Here is a 27,774-nt window from a genome sequence, read left to right as displayed (position 1 = left end):
AAGGACTTGTATTATGACTGGCATGCTCACCGCCAGTCAGATTCATTTCATGATGGTGGAAATGCAAACATATTTTCATATAGGGCCTTGCGGTCTTTGAAAGAAAAGTGGCTTTATTTATGTTCGTTATGATCATTATGTGCTGGGATTATTTTCTCAGTAGGTGATGTCTGTTTTGCCCATATTTATGATGCAGGGGAGAAGGCATTTAATGAATTTCAAGAGTGTATTTGACTGTAAAACACATCTCTGTTAGTATATTCACATGTAAATAGCCCTTTTATTTGTTCTCTTTGGTGACCTTTTTTCTTTCGGGGGTAGATCACAGTTTGTTGTTGTTTGCCATTTCCAAATGGGAGGATGAATGATAATAATGAAAGATTATGCAAAAAATCCACGTTTAAAATAATGTTGATATGCCACTTGTGTTGCAGGATAATTATAGTAATTTGGCTATTACACTATATGGAGTCAGGAGTTAGTTGCTAGAAAACACGGTGATAGGGGTGATTCAGGGGATTTTCATCCCAACAGGCTGTTTGATCCTGCTGACTTTTCTCTTGAAAATCAATTGCTTGCGGTGAATACTCTGAATTCCCCCTTGATTAAATTGGCTGCCGGTGGGCTGCACCCATTGCACTGGGGTCACTGTGAGTTCTGTGTCTGTTTACACAGGGTTTTTGACGACTCTTAAAGTATCATGGACCAAATTTAATCTGAGCAAAGCAACTAAGGAAGCAATTACTAAAAACCACAGTCTTTGCCCATGACAACAAACAAAGGAAAGTGTACTAATTCTAAACCCAATGCGAAGACAGTTATTTTGCTACTGGTTTGCAAGCCTTTTCTCCACCGCATATTGCTGTGGCTTTGCTGTTTTCAGTCTTCAGGAATACATAGCTAGCTTAGTGGAAAACCTGAAACAGTCCTTCTGGAAGCTGACTCCCACTTGAGGTTTATCTTTGACAATGTTCCATTTCCCCCTCAAAGATCGTAGTAAATTCAGATTTTCTATTTCTTTTGAATCAACTTTAGGAGATTAGATTTTTCTAGAAAAGCGTCATTTCATATACAAAGATTTAAAAATTATTGGAATACAGTTATATATATATATATATATATATATATATATATATATATATTCAGTGTGTATGTACATATGTATATACACACATACATATATACTATTAAAAATGATTAAAGAAGACAAAGTTTATTTGACACTTCATGAAGTGGATTGTCCCCTTTTGGAGAACTGTAAAATAGGGCAGAAGCTTTTATAGAATAAACAGTAAAGAACAAGGAAAAGAAAAACAAAATAGATCTGATGGGCTGGGGCCACACAGTTAGCCTTGTTTGGGGCGAGAAGGCCCCACAGTTGGTTTGGCTTTTGGGGACTGATTGACTGCATATACTGCCTCTGTGGTCAAGTGGAACACTTAACAGGAACATGAAGGTTATATAAGTTTCAGTTAGCTAGCTGATGGGGCACCTCAGGCAGGAGCAATTCCATCTTGGGCCTAGAAAATTTTATATGTATATGTGTGTGTGTGTGTATAGACATATACTTATATAATATTCTATATTATATATAATAATTATTATTAAATTATAAATAACTTATTTATATTTACTTGGTTTTGTTTCTATAATACATCTAACTCTATGTGGAAAAAGACTTCTTTTTCTTATTGAGTGCTTATTTCATTCTTGAAATATTTTAGAGAAAAGAAAAAATCACAAAACTATGCAAAAAGTATTATTTATAGTAAATATGAGAAAATATTCAGCTTCCCTAAAACTGAAAGGCACGTTAAAACCCAAGATCTGTTTCTCCCCCTTTTTGTGTACTTAGTTATAGGTATGTATTGTAATTAAGATGCTTCGTCCTGGGCAAGGACCTTGGTAACTAGCACTATGAGTTTCTGACAGACATGAAGGTTAGCTGATACAATACAGTGTAGAAATGGTTTCTATTCTTTGATTTCAGCTGTAGCAAGTCTGAAGAAATAACCCTAAATCTGTAAGGAGATACGTATTCAATACTATTCACTAAGCTTAATCATAATACTAAAAATGAACACATAAAATGATATATAAATCAATAAATTTAAAAAAAAACCCAAATCTCCCACAAGAGAGGGATGGCTAAACTTGTGGCTATCCATGGGATGCCTGTGCAGCAACATTTTAAAAGGTTACAAAGAGTGAAGAGAAGTGGTTATGATATAATTTTTTGTGAAAAAAATCAATGCAAAACGAATAGAACTGTGAGTAAAACTACCTAAGAGACATGTGCTATGAAGAGCACTGGGAGGTAATGAATTAAAACAACGGAATTAATGGAGTCACAGAAGTAACACTAGGGCAATGCTTTTATTTCCCCCCTCTATTTTTTAAAATGGAAAAACAATCTTAAATTTACATAGAAGTTGCAGGTACTTTTTTTCTTCCTGAACTATCTGAAAATAAGATGCTGATGTCCTGTGGAGCCACTTGTGAATACTTTAGTGTGTGTTTCCTACAGAGGGACACTCTCCTTTACAAACCTAAACATACATCAGTATCAAAGAATTCCTTGAATATGTTACCTCCAACTAATCCACAGGTCATGAACCTCATTCAGGTTTCTTCATCTGTCCCAGTAATACCCTTTACAGTGGAAAGATCCAGTCCAGAATGACGAACTGCATTTAGTTGCCCTGTTATCTTTCATTTTAGGACAGTTCCTCCGTCTTTCCTTGAATACGATGTCTAAACATTTTTGAAGGTGATAGGCCCATGCTTCTGTAGTTTTTCCTTGAATTTATGTTTGTCTGATGTCTCCTCCCAATGAGATTCAAGTTCTGCACTCTTGGCAGGACTATCAGAGAAGGGACTGGGTTCTCATTGCATCCATTCTGGTATTACACACTTTCAGTCTGTCCCATTACTGATGATGTGTGGTCACTTTGATCACTTGATTAAAGTGACTCTTGTAGGTAAAAAATTAAAATTATTTTAGCTTATTCCAGTCAGTGCAGAGATCTATAATAATTTCTCCATTCCTGACCTTTATATTGATTCTGTCCTGATTCTTGGAATCTACAGCTTCACTGATGCTATTTTAACCCCTTCATAGAGTTTTAGCTTCACTCTACCCAGCTTCCCAGCAGGCATCTGCCATTGCTGCAGATGTCTCCTTGGGTAGATAATGCTCCGGGTTTCCCAGTGAGTCGGTCCTGTGCACTGTCTGTCTTTAGCCTCCAGTAATGGCTACTATGTGGTCCATTGCAGGGAAATTGTTACTGACTCTGCTTGTAACCAAACTAGACTTCACCCTGGTGGGCACTACTGTCACCTCTAACTAGGACACTTGAGATCTACATGGACCCAGCTTCCACGTGCCCAGTCTGGAGCTTCACCTGTAATTTCTTCTCTACTGTACCTGGTTATAGTTCCTTCTTCCCCTTTGCTTTTTTGCCCTCTCTTAAAAAAAAAAAAAAGAATCTTGGGGCACCTGGGTGGCTCAGTCCATTAAGCATCTGACTCTTGGTTTCAGCTAAGATCATGATCTCACAGTTAGGGGGATCAAGCCCCATGTCATGCTCTGCACTGACAGCATGGAGACTGATTGGAATTCTGTTTCCCTCTCTCTCTGCCCCTCCCCTACTTGCACGTGTGCTCTCTCTCTCTCTCTCTCTCAAATAAAGTTAAAAAAATTAGCTTCTTTTGTTTGATTGATCTTTTCAAAGAGCTAGCTCTTAGATTTATCTACCAAGTCTGTGGCCTTCTTTTTGAATTTATTTCAAAAAATTTATTTGCTTTTATTTCTATGACCTTTTTCTTAAAAATTTTTGGATTTGTTTTGATGTTCCTATTCTAGTTGCTTGATTAATTTATTTATTTTTCTTGTTTGATATAAAAAGTATTTGTTGAGAAGAAAAACTTTTTCTCTACCAACTGAAGTTTGAGTGGTCAGGGACCTGCAAATTTATTGACAATTGACAGGTTGACCGGAGAAAAGTTTATTTTGCATGCAGAAATGCTCTATAGCCAGATATATCGAATAGCCAGATATAAAGATGTGTATACCAATTTAACAGTGGGGAAAGGGTTAGGGTTTCAATGGGAAAATATGGAAGGTTCTACTGGTTTTTTAATGCTAATCAGATTGTACCATTGAACTAGCCATTGATAGAATCATACTGCAACATGTAGGCTTTGTAATTGAAGTCAATGAAAGAGTCATTGATGGTGATAATATCCACTTTGCCAGAGTTGAAAAGAGCTCTGGCAACCAGGTACCCAAAATGGCTGAGAAATCTGTTTTCTCTAATCTTCACCACTGTGTCTTAGGAGTGCTGCTGGCATTGCAGAAAAAGATGCATCTTTTTGACTTGGGAGAAGTAGAGAGCCTCTTTGCTAGAATTTTATAAGAAAGTTAGACCTTTAAATGCTTCTTGAGGCTAGAATGCCAAGCCAAGAAGTCACCACCATGTTTCAGTTGAAGTACCTATAGATTTGGGTGAATTTCTTTCTTCCTGAAGAATATCCAAAATATCTTTTCTTACTCACCTGTAATGCTGGAAACTTTATAATCCAGGTGCCAAATACCTAAGAGGGCTTTATAAGCATTAGCTCTGTAAAATCAACCTTATTTCCTTAAAACTGTCTAGTTGTATTTGATTCTATACATGTCATTCTTAAATATGACATTTCAGTCAAAGCCTTGGTCATATAACCAATGTTTCCAATTATGTCTTGTTTACAAAGAGGAAAGATTCTTATTGAACCTTTGAAAATAACTATATTGCCATGAAAATTAGAATATTCAATAAGTTAACAAATTCTAGAGGGATGAGGGAGGGAGAAAAAGATAAATGTTTTCAAAGGTATAATCTACTAAATTTTGTAAGTTAAAAATAGCTTAAGAAGGAAAAATAAAGGGGCACCTGGGTGGCTCAGTCAAGTAAGCATGCAACTCTTGATTTCACCTCAGGTGATGGTCTCACCTGATCAAGGTAAGATTGAGCCCCACATCGGGCTCTGCGCTGAGCATGGAGCCTGCTTGGGATTCTCTCTCTCCCTGTCTCTCTCTGCCTTTCTCTCTCTCTCTCTCTCTCTCTCTCTCTCTCTCTCTCTCAAAATAAATAAATAAACATTTTAAAAACAGAAGCAAAAATAAAGTGGTTCCTTAAATCCAGGAGCAATATTTTAAACAAATGATGTAATTATCCTTCATTAATTCATTTAGTACCATGTAATTAATTTTTGTTCTGCTTGATCTTGGATTAGCAGTTTCATGAACCCATCAGTTTGCCCATTGGAGATTTGTGACTCCTTGTTCAGTCCACTGGTATGGTGTCAATGTTACTTTGTCAATGCTACCAGAAGCCTAAGCTCTAGGGTCCCTTGCATAGTCCCTTTTCCATGGGTCTTTGACACAGTTTCTCTTGTTGAAGACACACGTTCTGGCTTGTAGCTGAATGCAAGAAGAGCTTCCATGGAAGCATCAGGGCAACCAATTCCTGTCTGTGGAGGGCAAAAGACTTAACTGGCTGTGGCTGAAGATCTTATGAGCGTTTGTTATGAAATTAATACAGTTGACAAGGAAATGTTGTTGTTTCTGTGGCACACTGCATTTGCAAGTAATAACTGGAATGTTGATAACATTATATTATTGTTGTGTCTAATATCAGGCAAAGCAGTACCAGGACACATATGGACAGTGAGGACATTGACACATTTCTAGGACCTTCATATAATCCCTGAAATATTTGTATTAATAACATTCACCCACACAAATATAACCTAGGGAAAGTTAAACATCTCTTCTTATTTGACAGTTCTTCTTATGCAGTTCAATGTATTTAATGAATTTTAGATATCTCTCATTTTACAAGGAAAAGAACAAATCCTTAGAGATTTTCCAGGGACCCCCTGGGAAGTCAGTTAAGGATCACGATTTTACTTAGGATTTTATTTTGGGAAGGCAAAATACCAAAAGTTGTCAAATATCTTAAAAGGTTTGAACATCTGATTTTAATAGGATCACAGATTACTCTGAAAAAATACTTAACTATCTATTTAATCAAAGTAACCATAAAGAACTCAGAAGTTAAACTACAGGAAGTAACATAGTCATAACAAACAAACAAACAAATAAACAAACTTACCTTAAAACATTTTGAAACCAGTTTCTCTGTGGGGCACCTGGCTGGCTCAGTCCCTGGAGCTTTGCACTCTTGATCTCAGTGTTGTGGGTTTAAGCCCTACATTGAGTACAGAGATTACTTAAAAAATTCTTTAAAAAAAAAATTAAAAACATAGCTTATCTGATTTCTCACATAAACTTGAGAGCTCAAAAATAATAACTTGAGGGGTCATTGGGTGGCTCAGTCGGTTAAGTGTCTAACTCTTGATTTCAGCTCAGGTCATGATCACGTGGTTGTGAGATCAAGCCCTGCATGGAGCCTGTTTAAGATTCTCTCCCTCCCTCTCCCTTTGCCCCTTCTGTGCTTGTGTGAGCACGTACTCTCTCTCTTCCTCTATAAATAAATAAATAAATAAATAAATAAATAAATAAATAAATAACCAAGAAATAATTTTTAAAAATAATAATTTCAGATCTTGAATGGGATTGATTTGAATCTATAGATCAGTGTAGGGTGAATTGACATCTTTACAATGTATTGAGCCCTCTAATCTATGAATACTATATTCCTCAATTTATTTATGTCCACTTTCCACAATGTTTTATACTTGTTGCAACAGATTTTTTTTCACATCTGTTATTAGATTTATTCCTAGGTGTTTGATATTTTCACACTTTTGGAAATTTTATCTTTAAAAATTTTTGCTTTCAAATTATTTATTGCTGTTATATAGAAATGCAGCTGGTTTTGGATATTGACCTTATATCCAATGATCTTGCTACACTGATTTATTAATTCTATGATCTGCAGATTTTTTTGGACTTTCTCTGCATAATGTAAATTTTTATTTTTTATTTTCAAATCCTTATTCTTTTTATTTCTTTTTCATGTACTAGCTAATACCTTGGGTAGAAATGGTGTTAGCAGGCATCCTTTTGTTGTTCTTAATATTAAATGGAAAGTTCTGAATACATTATCAGTAAGGATGACTTTGTGAATACCCATGACCAGTATAAGGAAGTCTCTGTATTTATAGTTTGCTAAGAAATTTATCAATAATGGTTGTTGTTTTTTTAAAATTGAATTTAATTCTATAAAATGCTTTTTTTCTGTACTTGCTGAGATGATCATATGATTCCTCATTATTCTGTTAATGAGGTGAGTTACATTGATTAATTTTTGTATGTTAACTATTTTGTTAATAATATATTTTTCTTTATAGGCAGTACTGGATTCTTTGCTAATGTTTTGTGGAGGATTTTTGCAGCTACATTCATGAGTGAAATTGGTCTGTAATTTTCCCTTCTTGAAACATCTTTGCCAGACTTTGGAAATGAGGTTCTGTTGGCCTCATAAAGCAATTTGAGGAGTATTCTTCCTTCTTCTATTTTTGGAAGTTTATGCAAGGATAGAGATGTTTATTCTTTAAATGTTTTATAGAATTTACCAGGGAAGCTATCTGAACCTGGTGGACTTTTTGGAGGAAGGTTTTTGATTGCAATTTCAAATAAATTGTAGTAGAACTATTCTTCTTTGTCTCTTTGGTTAAGTTTGTAATTTTTTATAAGAATTTGTACATTTCTTTACATTTCCAAATGCATTAGGATAAAGTTGAAGGTATTCTTCATTTTTTCTATTATGCTTTTACTGTTCATAAGCTCTGTAGCAATGTTGCCTTTTTCAAAATTCCTGACCTTGGTTATTTGTATTTTCTCTCTTGAATAGTCTTGCTAGTGGCTTATCAATTTTTTTAGTCTTTTCAAAGAACCAATTATTAGCTTGTTTGGTGCTCCCTATTTTATGTTTGTTACTTATTTTATTTTTGCTCTTTTATTATTTCCTCCTTTTTATTTTTAGGCTTAATTTTTTTTTAACTTATTTTTGAGACAGAGGCAGAGCATGAACAGGGGAGGGGCATAGAGAGAGGGAGACACAGAATCCGAAGCAGGCTCCAGGCTCTGAGCTGTCAGCACAGAGCCCGATGCGGGGCTCGAACTCACAGACTGACCTGAGCTGAACTCATGACCTGAGCTGAAGTCGGACCGACTGAGCCACCCAGGCGCCCCTAGGCTTAATTTGATGTTTGTTTTCCTATATCTTAAGATGGATTCTTAGCTCATTGATTTTCAGTTTTCTTCCTTTTTTCTATGAGTTTTTAAACTAGAAATATTATTCTCTGCCTGGAATTAGCTGCAACTCACAAGTTATGTAATATATTCATTGTCAATATATTTTTTTAAGTTTATTCATTTTGGAGAAGAGAGAGAGACAGGCAGACAGACAGAACATGTGGGGAGGGGCAAAGGTAAAGAATCTGAAGCAGGCTCCACACTGTCAATGCAGGGCCCTACATGGGGCTTGAACTCACGGTTCAAGCTGTGAGGTCAATGATCTGAGCTGAAATCAAGAGTCAGACACTTAACTGACTGAGCCACTCAGGTGCCCCTCGTTATCAATATTTTTGAAATTTCACTTCATTTATTCTTTGGCCCATAAATTATTTAAAAGAATATTTATTCTCAAACATATGGGGATATCTGTTATGTATGTATGTATGTATGTATGTATTTAATGCTTATTTATTTATTTTGAGAGAGAGAGAGAACACAAGTGTGGGGAAGGGGTGGAGAAAGGGTGAGAGAGAGAATCCCAAGCAGGCTCCACACCATCAGTGCAGAGCCTGACACAGGGCTCCATTCCATGAACCATGACCATGACCTGAGCTGAAATCAAGAGTCGGATGCATAACTGACTGAGCCACCCAGGCACCCCGAACAGTCTTATTTTTGAAGGGGTTGTATGTTGGCCCTAATCATTTCTGGAGAGCGACCTATCTCCCTTTGTTTTTCTTTTTTGTAGTGTCTTTCTTTTGGGTCTTCTTTCACTTCCTAAACAGGGGTGGTTTAGGTCCAGTTACCCGTATTGATTGAAGGCCTTTGGAAGATTTTTAAAATGTGAATTCCACTGGTTCTTCTTCTTTTAAGCTTCTAAATCCTTCCATGAATAATTTGCTTTGGTGCACAAACACATCGACTGGAATATCCAAGGGGCTTCCCTCTCGGTTTATCATGGAGATGAATCCAAATCCCATTTGCACATTGAACCACTTACAGTGGCCAGTTCCGTGCAAAACCTGGGATTCCTCCTCTACCTGCTCTGGCAGCTTCCCAGGCCCTTCACCACCACCTTTGTCTGCCCTGCCTTCGGCCATGTTGCCCATGGACCCTTTGCTCCAAACTCGTGGGATGAAAACTTTCCCTTTGGAATGGAGTGATCTTCTGAATCAATCTAACATCTTGATTTTGTGTGATCACAAATTTAGCTTGCATGGTCTAATGTGCTTTCCCTCTTTTTCTGTTATGTATTTATTTTATTTTATTGTGTTAAGAATACTTAACATGAAAACTACCTTCTTAAATTTTTTAAGTGTACAATACAGTTTTGTTAACTGTAGCTACAGTGTTGTTCAGCAGATCTCTTGCATGTATTCATCTTGGATAACTGAAACTTTATACCTGTTGAATAGCAGCCAACCTGCCCCCCCCCCCCATTATCCTTTCCTCCCAGCCCCTGGCTTCACCATTCTGCTTTATGCTTCTATGAGTAGGACTGTTTTAGGTACCTCATATAAGTGCAATCATGCAGTATTTGTCCTTCTGTTACTGGCTTATTTCACTTGACATAACGTCCTCAAGGTTCATCCATGTTGTTAACATATTGTAAGATTTCCTTCTTTTTCAAGGTTGAATAATTTTCCATTGGATGTATATACCACATTTTCTTTATCTATTTGGGATGTTCTAGTTATCTTTTTATTACTGTGTGTTAGTTTAATTGCATTGAAGTCACAGAACCTACTCTGATCTTAATCTTTTAAACTTTGTTGAACATATGGTCAATTTTTGAAAATGTTCCTTGGGTCCATGAAAAGACTATCCTGTAGTTGTTAGATGCAGGGTTCTATATGAATCAGTCACATTTGATAATAATGTTGTCAAATATTTTATCCTTATTGACTTCATCACTTATTTGATCAATTAATGAGATGTGTCTTAAAATCCCCTGCTTTGATTGTGGATATACTGATTTCTCCTCAGAGTCTAACATTTTTCATTATATATATTGAATCTGTGTTATTAGGTGCATAATTTTTAAATAATTATATCTTCTTTGAATTAAAAAAATCAGTTATAACGTGTCCTCTTCATCTCTAGTGATATTATTTTGCCTTAGAATTACTTTTCGTTTTTTCTTTTTTTAAGAGACAGAGAAAGAGAGAGAAAGAGAGAGAGCACTTGAGTGGGGGAGGGGGCAAAGGGAGAGAGAAGATGAACATTAAGCAGGCTCCATGCTCAGTGCGGAGCCTGACATGGGCCTCAATCCTATGGCCCTGGGATCATGACCTGAGGCGAAATCAAGAGTCGGACACTTAACCAAATGAGCTACTCAGGTGCCCCTAAAGTCTACTTTTTCTGATTTTAATATGGCCATACATGCTTTCTTTGATTCATATTTGCATACCGTATCTTTTTTCCATCCTTTTATTTTTGTTCTTCCTATTTCATTACATTTTAGATGTGCCCTTTATAAACAGCATAGAGTTTAAGTGTTATTTTTTTAATGTTTATTTTTGAGACAGAGAGAACATGAACAGGGGAGGGGCAGAGGGGGGGGCAGAGGATCCAAAATAGGCTCCACGCTGACAGCAGTGAGCCCGATTCAGAGCTCAAACTCACAAACTACACAATCATGACCCGAGCCGAAGTCAGACATTCAAACAACTGAGCCACCCGGGTGCCCCAAGTGTTCTTTTTTTTTTTAATTTTTTAAATTTTTATTTATTTTTGAGAGAGACAGACAGAGAACAAGCAGGGAAAGTGCACAGAGAGAGACACAGAATCTGAAGGGAGCTCCAGGCTCTAAGATGACAGCACAGAGCCTGACATGGGGCTCGAACTTACAAACTGTGAGATCATGACCTGAGCCGAAGTTGGACACTTAACTGACTGAGCCACCCAGGTGTAATAATCTAGAGTGACAACTGTTATCTTTTAATTTGAATATTTAGTCCATTTATATTTAATGTTCTTATGGATTTATATCTACCACCTTACTTAATAGATGTCACCTGTATTTTTATGTTTCATTACTAGTACTATTTATTTGTGTCTTTTCCTTTCTTAATCTCACCAGTGTCAATTTAATTAGTATTTTCAAAGAACCAGCTTCACGATTTGGTTAATTCTATTATCTTTCATGGTTACATCAATAATCCATTACCACACTAGTGCTGCCAGCAAACAGCTACCAAACCACAGTGGCATACCACAATAAGGATGTTTTGCTGATACAACTGGGGTTATTTAGGCAGCTTTCTTGATCTTGGCTGGGTCTTCTCACATGACTTGGGGTTGGTTGCCTGTTGGCTGATCTAGGCTGGCCTTGGCTCTGCTCTATGTGCCTCTCATCCTTTCAGTGGGCTAGATTGGGCAAGTTCTTATGGTGACCACAAAGGTGCAGGAGACCAAGTGGAAACACACAAAGCCTCTTGAAGTCTAGGCTTTGAACTAATACACATTATTTTATCTAAAGCAGATCACACAGCTGACCCCAGAATCAGAGGGAGAGGAAATTACATAGCAAGGGCCTAAATACAGGGAGGGTAAAAAACCAGCATCATCATTTCAACCCTTATTCCCACAAAAAAGAATAATGCTAATGATTTTGATCATGACCTCTTTCTCCTCTTCTATTGGAGACACAAACTCCAATTTAGCCTGGAGGAGGCTAAAACCTATGGTCTCATCTCAAGACAATGACATGGGAGGGGTGCCTGGGTAGCTCAGTCAGTTAAGCATCCCGCTTCAGCTCAGATCATGATCTCACGGGTCCGTGAGTTTGAGCCCTGCATCTGATTCTGTGCTGACAGCTCAGAGGCTGGAGCCTGCTTCAGATTCTGTCTCCCTCTCTCTCTGCCTCTCCCCTGCTCACAGGCTGTCTCTCTCACTCTCAAAAATGAATAAATGTTAAAAAAGTAAAAAAAAAAAAAAAAAAAAAAAAAGACAATGATATGGGGATTACCAGGGAATTAAGCTCAAGTTCGTCATATTGTATGGTGTGGAGTCTGCACTGCAGTCCAGTTGGGAAAAGTTTCCTTGAAAAGTAAGAAAAAAGTCCTTTCTTTTCCTTTAATGCAGCCTGCCTAGTGTTTTTCTTTGTATCATTGTGAACTTTATCATCAGCCTCTTGCTGTTCATTCAGCCATTCAGTAAACACTGAGTACTTCCCATATAGTAGACATTAGGAACCTAGTCTATAGTCTAGTACATGGTGAGTCTAGTACTGTCTAATGGCAGGATAAATATGCAGGACAAATTAATTTACAAAAAGTGAAGTGTTTTGAAGGCTAGAAAATTGTGGTGGGACTATAGCAGAATTACACCTAAGTCATCTTGAGAGCATCAGCATAGAATTCACACACAAAAAGCTTTTGAGTCAAAACTTCAAAAACTAATTGGAGCTTTCTAGGTGAATAAGCAGAAAGATTTTCCTAGTAGAGGGAACAAAATGTACAAAATAAGGAGGTATTAGAAACCATGGCTTATTAGGGGAAAGTACAATTTCAGTGTTTCTAGAGCTTTAAGTGAGGTAGTGACAGGAGATGGAGCAGGACAGGAGATTGAGGGGAGACAAGGCTTTACATGCCTTGCAAAGGAGATTAGATTGTATCTATTCACAACATACCTGAAGCTGATCCATGAGGAATTTTCAACTAGAAAGAAATCCATGGTCAACTTCTGGTTCACAGGAAGACTTTCCAAGGGTCACTGGAGTGTCCAGGAAAGAGATGAGGAGGGACTGAACCAGAACATTGATTATGGATGAAGCCTGGGACATATTTTGGAGAATTAATTGAATTTGATGTTTTACTACATATGGAGAGGGAAGGTTATGGAAAAGGGAAAAATCAAGGATGACTACAGAAACTAGGTAGATGGTGGAACCACTTTGCAATATGGGAATAGTAAGAGTGAATTAATTATTTGATGGAGATGCTGTGATTTTGATTTGGACAAGTTGAGTTTGACCTTCCTAGTAAGTATTTGGATGGTCACAGTACTCCTTCAGCAACAGGTGCCCATTGAGGTACACTGAAACATTACCTCCCCAAAGATGCTCGCATTCTGATCCCTGGAACCTGTAAATATTACTTTAGTTTTGGGGAAAAGGTATTTGTAGGTGTGATTAAGGATCTCTAGATAAGGAGTTTGTTTTAGAGTATCTCAGGGGCCTGACATCCCATCATGAGTGTCCTTTTGAGAGAAAGAGACAGGGGGAGATAATACAGACAGAGAGGAAGAGGCATTGTGACCATAGAGACAGAGATTGGAGTGATGTGGTCACATGGCAAGGGGTGCTGACAGCCACCATGAGCTGGAAGCGGCAGGAAGAGCTTCTTCCCAAATCTCTGGAGGGAGTGTGTCCCTGCTGGCACCTTGATTTCTGCCCACGGATACTGATTTTGGACTCTATCTTCCAGAATTGTGAGAGAATACATGTCTATCATTAAGCTACCAGGTGACTGTAATTTGTCACAGCAGCCCCAGGAAAGTAACATAATTACAAAGAAGATCACAGGATCAGAGGCAAATCAAGGAAGGAAAACTGTCAAGAAATAAGGAAGTCTTTGCTCTTCAGCAAAACTCCTAGAAAGAGTTGTCTACTCATTATTTCCATTCTCTCTCTCTTTTTTTTTTAATGTTTTTATTTATTTTTGAGATAGAGAGAGACAGAGCATGAGCAGGGGAGGGGCAGAGAGAGAGGGAGACACAGAATCTGAAGCAGGCTCCAGGCTCTGAGCTGTCAGCACAGAGCCTGATGTGGGGCTCAAACTCATGGACTGTGAGATCATGACCTGAGCTGAAGTCAGACGCTCAACCGACTGAGCCACCCAGGCTCCCCGTTTCCATTCTCTTTTACTGTGTCAAGGCTACTTCTTAGCCTTCGGGTCTCAGCTTAAATGTTTGGAAGGACTTCTCCAACCACTCAATCTAAAGCAGCACCTGGGGTCTCATTTTCTACATGTCATCTATCATAATTTAATGTTTTCTCATTCACTAACTAACTTGCTTTGGCAGTGCAAGTTAGTCTTGTTCATTGCTGAAACCCCTAGAATGTTAATGTCTGACAGATGGTAGGTGTGAAATATAAATTTTTAAATGAATGAATAAATAAATGAACACTGCGTGCTTTATTCATATGCCTTCTTTAGCAGCTTTCACACAGAGAGATAAGGGTGTGTGTGCGTATGTGTGTGTGTATGTGATCGCTTGTGAGCCTTGTAGAATATGAGGGCCTACATCTTATTCATTACTCTGAGAATCTCAAAGTGCTTGCAACTCGTCGAAGTTTAGTGGAATGATTTAACTTGAACCTCTAATCTTTCCCCTTCTTAAAATTAAATGATTTAAATTCATGTGGCAGGCTTTTTTGAAACCATTTGTAATATTATAATAATAAATAAAAATGGCTATTTTGTAACACATTGGACAAATATTTTGGACATTTAATAATTTAATTGGACATTTAAAAAATCTTGATTGCATTAGTAACACATGAAACTGTCCTTCTTTGAAAAATTAAAATAATGCAATTGAAGCTGTGTTCCCATTGAACCACCTCCAAGTCTGGTTCTTCCTTTCCTCCCCAGAAATAGCCATTATAAAAAATTTAGTGTGTGTTCACCCGGACCTCTTTTTTATACTTAAAAAAAAAACATTTATTTATTTATTTTGAGAAAAAGAGAGCTTATGAGCAGGGGAGGGGTGCAGAGAGAGAGAGAGAGAGAGAGAGAGAGAGAGAGAATCCCAAACAAACTCTGTGCTGTCAGCGCAGAGTCCACTGCAGGGCTCTCTCCCACCATGAGATCATGATGTGAGCCAAAATCAAGAATCGGACACTTAACCGACTGAGCCACCCAGGGGCCCCACTCTCTTATACTTTTATATGAAGTCCATATATTGATAGAAGAAACACTACCCTTTTGTGGCAGTGGTTTTTTTTTTTATATAAATGGTGTCTTTGGGGTACGTGATATTTTGATATTTGCTTCTTCACTCTTTGAGATCTAATAATGTTGGTACACATAGGTATAAGACACTCCTTTTACCTTCGGGGTAGTATTCCATCCACTGCATGGAATGTGCCATATTTGTTCTTAGATGGACACTTAAATTGTTTCTGCTCTTTTGTTATTGCAAAGGGTGCTGCAGTGAACATCCCAGCGCATGTCTCCTTGGATCCCTTGCAAGTTTTCACAGGCTCTGTTTCTGGAGTTCTTCTTGCTGGGCTTGGAAGTACTCACATGGCCACCAAACATGGCCAAACCAGTGGTCTTTCTCCAGACCCTTTCACAGTTCTTCATACTCAGTGTCAGCCTTTTAAACCTTTGACAATCTGATGGGTGTGAAAGGAGAGATCATTGTTCTAATTTTATTTCTCTGAACAATATTGAGAATGAACACTTTTATGTGTTTATTGGTCATTTAAATTTCCTGGACATTCATTGCCTTTCCTAATGGGTTGTTTCTCCTTTCTGTAATTCAGTTATTCCATGAGGTGTGTTGCAAATATTTTCTCTATGTATCTACTTTGGGGGGAAAGAGGAGAGAGCGAGCATGTGCATGTGTACATGCGAGCAAGGGAGGGGCAGAGGGAAAAGAAGAGAATCTTAAACAGCCTCCATGCCCAGTGCAGAGCCCAATGCATGGCTTGATTTCATAACTGTGAGATCATGATCTGAGCCAAAACCAAGAATTGAATGCTTAACTGACTGAGCCACTTAGGTACCGCTCCCTGTATCTACTTTTTAAAAAAACTTCTTTTTAGGGTACTTTTGACAGACCTTTTAGATTTTGATGTGGTCAAGTATATATGTTAACTAACTAGAATTAAAATAAAAACTTAAAGTAAAATAAAAATGCCTGGCATACACACAAAAATAAATAAATAAAAAGTAATTTGCTTTTCATGACTTCCACCCTTTTGCAGAAGGATTTTTAAGGAAGAATTTCTCCACCACTGAGATCACAGATTATTCTCCTATAACTCAAACATATTTTTAAAAAAATTAAGGGGGCACCTTGGTGGCTCAGTCGGTTGAGCATCTGACTTCAGCTCAGTCATGATCTCACAGTTCGTGAGTTTGAACCCCACTGCGCAGTCAGCATAGAGCCCACTTCAGATCCTCTGTCCCCTCTCCTTAGCCCCTCCCCCACTTTTGTGCATGCGCGCGCTCTCTCTCTCTCTCTCTCTCTCAAAATAATAATAATAATAATAATAATAATAATAAACCTATTAATGTATTGGAAGTGATTTTTATGTATAAAATGAAATAGGGGCTCAAATTAATTTTTTCCCATATGGTGAGCCAGTACTATTTATTATATAGTTTATTCTTTCTTCACCAATTTGAAATGCCACCTTTAACATATGTCAACATTTTATAATTGTCTGGCTCTTTTCTGAATTCCATTCAGTTCTGTTCCTACTTGAATAACACATTAACTATGGCTTTATAACATGTCTTAATATTCATTAGGAAATTTGGCCTACTTTTTGTTCTTATTTCTTAAAATTTTGTTGTTGACTGTTTCTTAAAATGTCTTAAAAACTATTTCTCCATATTTATTCTTTATTTTTCATATTTACTCTGTTAGAATCCGTTTGTTTCATTTCACTAAAAAATTTTTCTTGGGAGTTTTGGTCTATATTTTAAAAAATGTTAAAAACCACCAGATTTTTTACTATTATTTATTCCTGCAGCCATCAAAATGTACTAGTTAGCTTTCCACGTGTACTATCACTATTGGGTAAAGAGCAGGGCAGATCCAGGTCTTGTGGGACCCAAAGTCTATACAATTTGAGAGCCCTCTTTGAGAAAACAAATGTAAAATTATGAATGCAATAGTAGATGCTGTGCCACGGGAGGGGCCTTTACTGGGAGAGGAGGCCTGAACCTCCAGCTTTATTAGCTCCATGGTAAACCCATCCCATTTTAGCAATCTCAAGAGCAGGAACATAGAAAATGGTGCCTCTACTCTCACTAGTTTGTAGTTTCTAAGCTGCATAGGTAGTGGAAGCAATAAAATAATGGTTAAATTTGCAGCCTCAGTGGTGGTGTTAGTTGAGTGTTATGTAATACGAGTGCCTTGACTTTTCCCTGGGATAGTACCTCACATTTGAGAATCTCAGGACACATAATCAACATTAACTAATTAAACCTCACAAAACTCTGGAGACACAAGAACGAGAGATATTGCCTCACCTCACCCAGTTCTGAAATGCAGCCATGTCTGGGGACGGTGCGGCTACTGCTTGCTAATAAGTTGCAATACCCCACGACAGTTTAGCCAAGACAGTTAGCTGTTGTAGTTGGTAATTGTCTCATGAACATTAGACTATAAAACACTGAAGTCACTGGGATTATCAGCTCATAGCGAATCTAATCCATTCTTTAAGGTTTCTTACTTTTTGGTAATTTTGTCCTAATTATAAAAGAAATATAGGGGGGCACCTGGATGGCTCAATTGGTTAAGCATCCGACTTCGGCTCAGGTCATGATCTCACAGTTTGTGAGTTCAAGCCCCGCATCGGGCTCTGTGCTGACAGCTCAGAGCCTGAAGCCTGCTTCAGATTCTGTGTCTCCCTTTCTGTCTGCCCCTCCCCTGCTTGTGCTCTGTCTCTGTCTCTCAAAAATAAATAAACGTTAAAAAAAATTTTTTTAAAGAAATATAGGCACAGCAAAGATCTGGTATGTTTTTTTTTAGGGGGGTAGTTCTTCAAATTTAAAACAAAATAGAAAAAAGCTGTCTTTTAAAAAATAAAGTAGAACTTAAGAATAGGGAGTTATTGATATACGTGTTTTTTAATTCAAAAAGTTTGCTGCTGAACAAAACAGATCGATGGTATAAGACAGAAGAGCATCTGCCTTTAGGTACTATATTGCTGGACAGGGGGATCAGGGAAACTTCTGGGTGCTGGGAATGCTTTAGGTATTTATTTAAGTGATTGTTACATGGGAGTAGGTATATGTAGACGTTCATGCATTTTTACCGTACGCACATTATATCTCAACTACAAAGTAAATTAACATAAAAAGCATGTGACTTGTCATCATGAGAATGCCGTATAGACTTTCTGAAAAGCTTTGCAGGGAGTAGCACATATTCAGGAGTTAGAGACTTGAGACATTCCCCATGGCATGTTTCCTCAGAAGAGGGATTCTAGGTCCTTTGCTCCTCTTTCCAGATTTTCTCTCCATGCCAAAAGAGCTACCCCTAATGCTGGGATATGATTCTCAGTCATCCTACCTTCAATATTATGTACCTCTTTATCTATATCCTTTACACTTCCCTGGGCATCTAATTTTTCTCTTAGAATTTCATTTTGTTTCACTCAGCTACATCTTTGCCAGAAGTAAGTAAAAGGTGTGCCATAATCTGAGGACTGGGGGTTGAGAGGTATCTACAGGGGCCATTGCCCTGACTGGCACTGGAAGAGCAGAGTGGGAGAGGAGGGAGCAGAGAGGATAGGCTACCTCTGGCCCCACGAGGTCTGATGTGACCATTAGAAACAAGAAAACGGAGGGGCAGGCCCATGCTGGCAGCGTGGAGGGGCAGCCCTTGGGCACAACCTCCCAGGGCGTCTGTGAACAGCTGTCAGAGCTGAGAGTCTCCAGCGAAGCAGACACAGGGCAAACCAGAAAGGAGGAGGTGGGAGAACGGAGGGAGGAGGAGGGGGAAGAGAAGAAAGATCAACAAGAGAGTGGTTGAGAGAAAGGGGCAGAGAGACAGGAAGAGAAATTCAAAGGATGAGAAGGAAGATGGGCAGGAAGAAAGACAAGAATGCAGAAGGAGGAGGGAGGGAAAGGATGGGGATAAAAGCTCTGTAGACAAAATGGGAAAGTTTTTTTCCTACTGTAATTTTTAGTGAAGGTTAAATACACAAACACTACCCTGATTATTGACTTTCCAGAACAGTTAAAACAGTACTTTCTTCCTTAGAAAGTAGAGAAGTGAAAATAGTGGCCACTGTCCGACTGCATGCTATAATATTTTCAAACAAACAGAAAGCAGCCCTTATGCTAATTTTCAGCACCCATGTTTCCAAATCATTTCAAAGCCTGCTGCCCAGAAAGTTGCTAATCGATTGTTTGTAAACTTGAAAGGGGGTTCCCATGAAAAGATCAGTGGTTCAGGAACCTCAAGGGTGAGGGGCCCCTGTGGGCAAGGCCAGGCCTACAAGGCCAGGCCTATCGCTGCCATCACTTTGCTCCCACAGCTCCTATAGGGGCAGGTATCATTTTATCTCCATCACATGCATAAGGGCACCGTGAGGTCAGAATTGGGGTGGGCTATGCTTCCCACCTCATGGTACTTCCCTCTGCACTACAGTTCTTCAGATGTGCTGCATTTTAGAAACACATTAATTACCATGCTGTCTTCAACGTCCTGTGACTGTGCAGATATTTATTGTCTATTTTATGTCCTCATGCCACTCTTTCTGTCAAAGATGCTAAGCTCAGTAGTAGCAGCCACAGTTTCCTGAAAATAGCGGAGGAGCCACAGGAACAAGTCATTCCAGAGACCAAGGAAAGCATTCAGGTAATGGAGGTCATTCACCCACGCCTGGGGCCCCGGGGTGGGCCTAGGAGCTGTCTGTGTTGTGGGGTCAGGGGCGTTCTTGGTGCTAGGCTCATCATCAAGAAGTTGTGATCTGATGTGGAAAAGGTCTCACTATCACTAAGAGCAGGGAGACAGCAGGCAGGAGGAAATACTGGGTGCATGTTTATAACAGACAAATCAGAGCCTCACCGCTAGCTTCAAGAATACAGGTCAGAATGGAGTTTCATCCTTGCTCTTCCTCCCTTCTTACCCATTCCCTAACTTCAGGAGGCTGAGGCAGATGAAGCTGCTCATTTAAAGCCAGGTGGAAAATCCAGACATACTGAAGAGACTTATACACTGCCCACATAGTCAGATGAGGCCCTGTTTTCTTTCCTGGAAGCTATAGAGATGCCCAACACAGCTTCCTGGAGAGCCACTGGCTCCACTTGTCTTTGGCCTCAGCAGGAGCCCCACCACCACCTGCACCCTCCTGCTTCCAGGATGACCTGCACCCTACTGCTGCCAGAGTTCTGCATGTGCTGCTGCCACCCTAACCTAAAGAAGGAGTTAGACCCACACCAAAGGAGGCCAGTCAGCCACGTAATAGATTACATAGGAAATGGCGGACAAGCCAACAGATCCAGCCATTGGCTGGATTTATACTGGATTTTATATATATATATATATATATATATATATATATATATATATATATATACACACACACACACACACACATATATATTATACATATAATTATTATATATTATATTTATTATAATTATAGTAATACAAAACAATATATTAATATCAATTAATATTAATATATAATAATTGTATATTATAAATATACAATTATATTTATCATAATTATATATATTATATAATTATATATTTATATGTAATATATATTATATATTTATATATTACTGGATTATATTTATACTGGATTATACTACTGTGGTATAAATGGCCAAATTTATCGGGCCCTGGGTCCTCACATACTCCTGCAGGACCTCAGGGCATGTCTCTTGTGTCCTTAGGAATAAGGCCTCACCTAGTGGGTGGGACAGGAAAATGGTCTCCCTTTTAAACAGGCTAATGTTGCTGGCCTAGTCCTACATTAGCACTGTGTGTGGCCAGAATCCCAAGGCATGTTTCCCTACACACTCCTTCAGCTTCTGGTCTGCCTGACTTCTCCGTCCAGCTGGGCCCAGAACCCCTCCTGAGCCCAGGATGGGGGGCAGGTGCTAAGCCATTGTTTCTGGACTTCAGCCTCCAACTCTCTTTTTTTTCCTCCTTTTCAGCCTTGGGTGAAACAGTATTCCCCCTTGCCCATCAACTTGTGCAAAGAAAATCTTGGGAACAGGAGGATGGAGGGAGGACTTTTATCTTAGCACTAGGCCACCTGGCTTGTCCTCCCAGATTTCCACATTGTCTCTGCAGAAAATGCATTCTTATGCCCCAGACCACAAAAGGACCCAACCTGTAGCTGGTTGGCTGTTATATTTCAAGTGCTGGTTTATTTTCTGAATGGAGGTTGGGCATGCACAATGGTCAGGCACTCTGCTATGTCTGAGTGTACTCAGTGGGGGAGATGAAAGCCCTAATTCACTATGTGGGAAGGAGGATGGGAAGCATCCCAGAGGAGGGGAATGAGGGACACCTGAACCTTTTTAAAGAAGGTTGTATGACATGGATTAAGTTGAGGGAAATGAAGCTGATGAATAGAATTAATAATAAAAAAAGAAAAAGAAACTTAGTACAAAGAACTTTTAATTTTGGCAAAAATGGAGTAACAGAGACCAGATTTATTCTCCTATCGAAACAACCAAAAAGTGGCCAAAATGTATGAAATAACAGTTCTTAAGACACTGCTTATCAGGTAACCAAGGAAAGTGATGGCCGAGAGATGGAAAATAAGCCAGGTGAGCTCTCTGATTGCCCCAGCCTCCTGTCTTGGGAGAGTTTGAGGCCACGGCACAGGGCAGAAGAACCCAGTGGGAACCTGATGGACTCTCTGAGTTGAGGAGGCAGATCTGTAAATCCATGGAGACTAAAGCCACTAAGGTTTGCAGGACAGAGTACCAGAGAGGAGAGAGCTGCACAGAGACGTTAGACACCAGCAGAGGGTCACCCCTGTGTATTCAGTTGAGGACTGATCAGCACAGTCATGTAAGGAAATAGTGAAGGTCAGGCTGAGGATAGAACCTCCCCAAAGGAGTAGAGTTCACAGTGCCAGTGCTCATCCAAAGCTGGAGCTAGTGCCTGTTCCCACCAGCTAGACTGGAGAACCTTAGGACCCACAAGGCACTGGGAGAGTGCACAGAAGAGTCTTGCCTGCATCCGTAGTAGGGAATAATTAGTTCTAGACAGAGCACTGCTCCAGTCATGTCTAACCTATCTTTAGAGCAAGAACTGAAAGCATCAAACTGCTCCCAAGTGACTGAATCCCAGAGCAAAGTTCAAGAATAGGTGTAGGAGTACAAAGTTATCTAACACCCAACTAATCTAAGTGACTGTGTTTGGAATCCAACAAAAAATTAGCAGGCACTCAAAAAACTGGGAATATATGATGCGTAAGGTGGAGATAACTCATCCAATTGAAATTAACCCAGATCTGAAGCAGATGTTAGAATTAGTGGACAAGAACATTAAAGCAGTTATTCTAACTATCTAAGTTTCAAAGGTCATCAAGAGACATAGAAGATATAAAAAACACCCCAAATAAAACCTCTAGACATAAAAACTACAATTCATGAGATGAAAAATACACTGGATTAACCATAGATTAAACATCACAGAAAAAAAGGTTACTAAACTTGAGATAGAAATGGGAATTAAAAAATAAAAAAGATCATTGTATCAGTAGGCTTTGGGTTAATAAGTAGCTAATATGTGTGCAATCAGAGTCCATAAAGAAGAAGAGAGAGCAGTTGGAACAGAAAAAAATATTTGAAGAAATGAGGACTAAACACATTCTAGATTCTATGAAAACAGTAAACCCATAGACACAAGCTCAGTAAACAGCAGGCACAAGAAATACTAAGACAACTAGACCAAAACTTATCATAATCAAATCATGGAAAACCAGTGAAAAAGAGAAAATCTTAAAAGCAAGCAGAATGGGGGGGTGGGGAGACAAGTTGGGAAAAGAGGAACCAAGATAATGATTGCAGCAGATTTCTTATTGGAAACAGTGCAAGCAGGAAGACCATGCATTGCATCTTTAAAGAACTGGCAGAAAATAAACTTTCAACCTAGAATTATATGTCTATGAGTATCTTTCAAAAATAAAGATAAAATAAAGATTTTCATCTACACACAAAAAGTGGAAAAATTCATTAACAGCAGACGCATACTACAAGAAATGTTGAAGTCCTTCAGACAGAAGAAAAATGATACCAGATGGAACTCTGGATCTACACAGAGGAATGGCTAGCCCTGGAAATCATAACGGTAAATGTGTAAGATTTTGTTCTTCTTATTTGTATCTCTTTAAAAGATAATTGATTATTTAAATAAAATAAACACAACACAGTGTGGAGCTTATATAGAAAATGTAAAAAATGAAATGTATGGCAAGACTAATACAAAGACCAAGAGGGGAGAAATGTAAATATATTATTTGAAGGCTTTTCTACCATACCTGAAGTGGTATAATATCACCTAAAGGTAGATGTGATAAACTAAAGATGTATACCATAAATTCGAAAAAAATATTGACGTTACAAATCAAAATCAGAGTTATACTTAATAAGCCTACTGAAGAGAGAAAGTGGAATCGTAAAAATATACAACTGGGGCACCTGGCTGACCCAGTTGGTAGTGCATGTGACTCTTGATTGCAGGGATGTGAGTTTGAGCCCCATGTTGGATGTAGAGATTACTTAAAAATAAAATTCTTGAAAAGATATATACAACTAATACAAAGAAGGCAAAAATATCGAAAAAGGACACCTAGTAAACAAATAGCAAGTTGGCAGACTTAAACCTAACCATATTGATAACTACATTAAATATAGTGTACATTGACTATCCCAAAGATCATATAAGGCAGAAATAGATTAGATGAAAAAGGAAGACTCGGTTATATGCAGACTACAAAAATACAAACTACAAAGATACAATAGGTTGAATACAAAGATACAAATAGGTTTAAATTTAAAAGATACAAAAAGACACAGCATGCTAACACTAATTAAAAGACAGCAAGACAGCTAGTAGCTTTATTCACTTCAGACAAGGTGGATTTCAGAACAGGGAATATTACCAGAAATAACAAAGGTCAAAAAGACATAATAATCCTAAATATTTATGCATCTAATAGAATTTCAGAACACATGAAGCAAAAATTGATAGAACTGCAAATGCAAATGAGTAAATGACCATATTTGAAGATTTCAGTATCCTTCCCTTAGTAATTGATGGAACAAGTAGAAAATCAAGAAGAATATAGATCCTAAGAACACCATCAACAAATTTGACCTAATTGACACTTAAGAACACTCTACCCCCAAAACAGCAGAATACACATTCTTCTCATGTGCACATGGAACATTTACCAAGATAGACTGTATTTTGGGCCACAAAATTAATCTCAATAAATGTAAAAGGATTTAAGTCATCTAAAGTATGTTTTCTGACAACAGAAGACATTACAAGAAGGCAAAACTCCAGATTAATAGCTCTAATGAACATCAGTGGAAAAATCCTAATAAAAATTTTAGTGATTTGAATCAATATATAAAAAGATAGTATATCATGGCCAAGTAGACTTTATTCTGGGAATGCAAAGTTGGTTTCACAGAAAAAATCAGTCTATGTAACTCACCCTATAAACAAGCTAAAAAAGATAACCTATATGATTCTCTCAAAAATACAGGGAAGGCGTTTGAAAATTCGACATTGAAACTCTCAGAAAATGAGGAATCAGAAAGAATTTCAATTCCCTAGACTTTATTTTTGAAAAACCTGTATGCTAACATCACACTTAATGGTAGAAGACTGAATTTTTTTACACCATGGCCAGGAACAATGGTCTGCTCCCACCACTTCTATTCAAAATTATACTGGAAGCTCAAGCCAGTGTAAAAAGATAGCAAATAAAAGGCATCCAGATTGGAAAAGGAGAATTAAAACTGTTCTTTATTTGCCAATAACATAATCATCTAGAATCTACAACACAGCTACTAGAACTAGTAAATAATTTAGCAAGTTGCATTTAAAATTAATATTCAAAGTTCAATTTTATTTCTATATAATAGTAATTGACAATCAGAAATGGAAATAAATACCATTTACAACAGTACAAATATACAAAATACTAAGAGATAAATCTGACAAGAGATGTTCAGGACCCGTACACCAAAAACTACAAAACATTTCTGAGAGAAATAGGACCTAAATAAATGGAGAGATGCCCCACGTTCCTGGTTTTGAAGACTTGATGTTGTCAAAATGTCAACTCTTCCCAAATTGACCAATGCATTCCCAGTCAAAATTTCAGAAATTTTACAGAAATTGAAAAATTGATAAATGGAAAGGACCTAGAATAGCCAGAACAACTTTGGAGAAGAACAGTTGTTGGATGAATACCACAGATTTCAAGATTTACTGCATAGTTCTTGTAGTTAAGCCAGTGTGATGACGATGCCAAGGACAACAAGTAGATTAATGGGACAGAATAGAAGATCCAGAAATAGACTCAGCCTATAATCTGTAGTGACCAAAAGCAGATCATTGTTTGCCTATGGTTGGCCAAATAGCACAGGGTGGGTGGGAGGGGCATCTAGAAACACGGAAGCTTTTGGGAGTGCTGTACATATTCATTGTTTTTATTGTGGTGATATTTTTATGGATGCATATATAGGTTACAACTTTTCAAAAGTTATTGTCAATAAAGCATTTGAAAAAAACAGTGTAGCTTTCAAGGTACACAGAAGAATAAGAATAACGAAGTAATAACTACCATCTACAGGGAATTCGGAGGAGCCGGCACTGAGCTGGCACCTATCTCCTTGTTCTTATTTTATCCTCATAACAACCCTGTGAGGTAGGCACTGCTCTTAGCCCCTTTTTACGGATGAGGCCTCAGAGGTTCCATGACTTTCCCAAGCTAGTAAGCCATGGATCCAGGATCTGAACCGAGGCAGCTGGTCCCAGAGCTTGGGTGCTGAACCACTGCAGGTGTTGATTAAATGTCTTGCCTTTGTCACCTGCAGGGGGAAGTCATAGAAGAAGCCCCAGCTGAGGAGATGTCATCAACAGTCCGAAGCGGAAATGCTAGTGAACTGGAGGTAGGGCTTGCCCAGGGCCTTGCGCGCCTGCTGCTTGGCTCCCCACAAGGTTCGCTGCTCTCTGCTGAGTGTTGGTGTGCCCATTCCTCCTCCAGGCCTCCCTGCGTCTCTCTACCAGTTCATATCTGCCACCTTCTTTAACACCTGCTCCACAAAGCCTTCCTCAATGAGGCCTTCCTCCACGGTGATGAATCCTTTATATCCCATGTACAGCTTGGTCCTAGAAACTATACTCTCTATATTAATTATTGGCAACGATTTCAGTAAATACAGTTTTTCCTCTTCTTCCCATTGTCCAGCAAGAAAGCATTTTGGAGGGGCAACACATTTGTAAGAGTTTTCTCTAACTATGTGTGTCACCTGCCCACAAACATGCTCATCCACACACCTGTATGTATTTTGTATTGTTGATATATGTATATGTGTATATATATATGTATATGTATATATACATATGTGTGTATATATGTATATATACACGTATGTATATATGTGTGTATATATACGTATACACATACACGTATATATACACATATATATACACACACACATATACATATATATACACGTATATATACACATATATATATATACACACATGTGTATGTGTGTATATATATATATATGGTTCCAGGTTCCAGGAACTGCTCCCGCCTGTTACTGATTCAGGCCAAAGGGTGGTAGCATCTTCCGCCAGCTGCCATCCCTGGGACACTTCCTCATCCTTTGTTGGTTTCCCTTCACCCTGCCCACACCTTCACCCATTGTCCTTTGTTAAACCTCCTGTGTCTGCTCCATTGGAGTGAGCCCTCTGTTTCCTACTAGAAACCTAAGGATTCACATAGTTTGGCAGGGCTCTGTGGACCCTGCTTAGGATTTTGAATTTTTCCTAAGGAGCAAAGGAAGGCTTTGAAAGTTTTAAGTGGGAGAGTGCCATAAAATCAGACACGCTTCATTTTCCAGTGCTGAGCATAGTTGTGAGCTTTCAGTGGATTCCCTGGCATGTCTTATGGACTCATGAGTCAACCTGAGAAGTCTGGAGAGCCCTTGAAGAGGGGACAGGAAGTTGAGTCATCTCCATGGAGGTTCTGGGACACATTAACACTAATCTCAGACAGGGGAATTCTGAGAGACCGCCAGCTTTTGATACCCCTTTCTCCTCCAGATTCTGAGCAATTAGGAAGTCTACACAGAAGACAGCTGGGGATTAAAGTACCATTTTATAATGGCTAAAGCTGAACTGGAGAACAAAGCTTGGACCTGTAACAAGTGGATTTCCTATTTCCCCCTCCTGAATTCAGTGTACACAGCCAGCTGGAGGCAGACTTCACCCTTGGATCAGGGTCTGCCCTCCTGGGCAAGTGTGGAAGACTGGAGAAAGCAGGTCAGGAGCAGGATGTACTGTTAGGAAGAGAGCGCACCAGGCAGGCACAGGTCCATTTTCTGAATCTCACTTTAGCGTATGCCATGGGATCCCACCCGTATCCTTCCGGCTCTGCTCATTCCTCAGCACCCAAGGATGAGGACTTCAGGTACCTGGTCATTCTCCAGTGCTGTGCCTGCAGGCAGGTCAGAATCCTTGGGGAGCAGCCATCAGACAATGACTGAAGGCAGTTGGAGAATCAGCACCCCAGTTTCTTTGCCTTTTAGGTGGGACAGCTCTGAGGTGTG

The 27,774-nt window shown here is 38.7% G+C and overlaps 1 protein-coding gene and 1 long non-coding RNA gene across 7 annotated transcripts in view; one reads left to right on the top strand and one right to left on the bottom strand.

The window, feature by feature from the left end:
* Positions 1-27,774, top strand: part of CFAP61 (cilia and flagella associated protein 61) — a 282,753-nt gene that overhangs the window by 63,844 nt on the left and 191,135 nt on the right. For all 6 annotated transcript variants that reach the window (XR_009603648.3, XM_060611053.3, XM_060611051.3 and 3 more), the window contains 2 exons: positions 19,710-19,801; positions 26,029-26,103. Coding sequence is in view for 5 of the 6 variants with exons in the window: in XM_060611053.3 (XP_060467036.3) it covers positions 19,710-19,801; positions 26,029-26,103 (167 nt within the window). In the remaining variant the exon portion in view is untranslated. The remainder of the gene's footprint in view (positions 1-19,709; positions 19,802-26,028; positions 26,104-27,774) is intronic.
* Positions 1-27,774, bottom strand: part of LOC145715367 (uncharacterized) — a 209,011-nt gene that overhangs the window by 89,043 nt on the left and 92,194 nt on the right. The gene's annotated exons all lie outside the window — the stretch shown is intronic.

The sequence above is a fragment of the Panthera onca genome, chromosome A3, assembly GCF_046562875.1.
Source record: "Panthera onca isolate mPanOnc1 chromosome A3, mPanOnc1 haplotype 2, whole genome shotgun sequence".
NCBI classification, from domain to species: Eukaryota; Metazoa; Chordata; class Mammalia; order Carnivora; family Felidae; genus Panthera; species Panthera onca.
The sequence above is the reverse complement of the archived record's forward strand: the minus strand, read 5'-3'. Positions and strand labels throughout refer to the sequence as shown.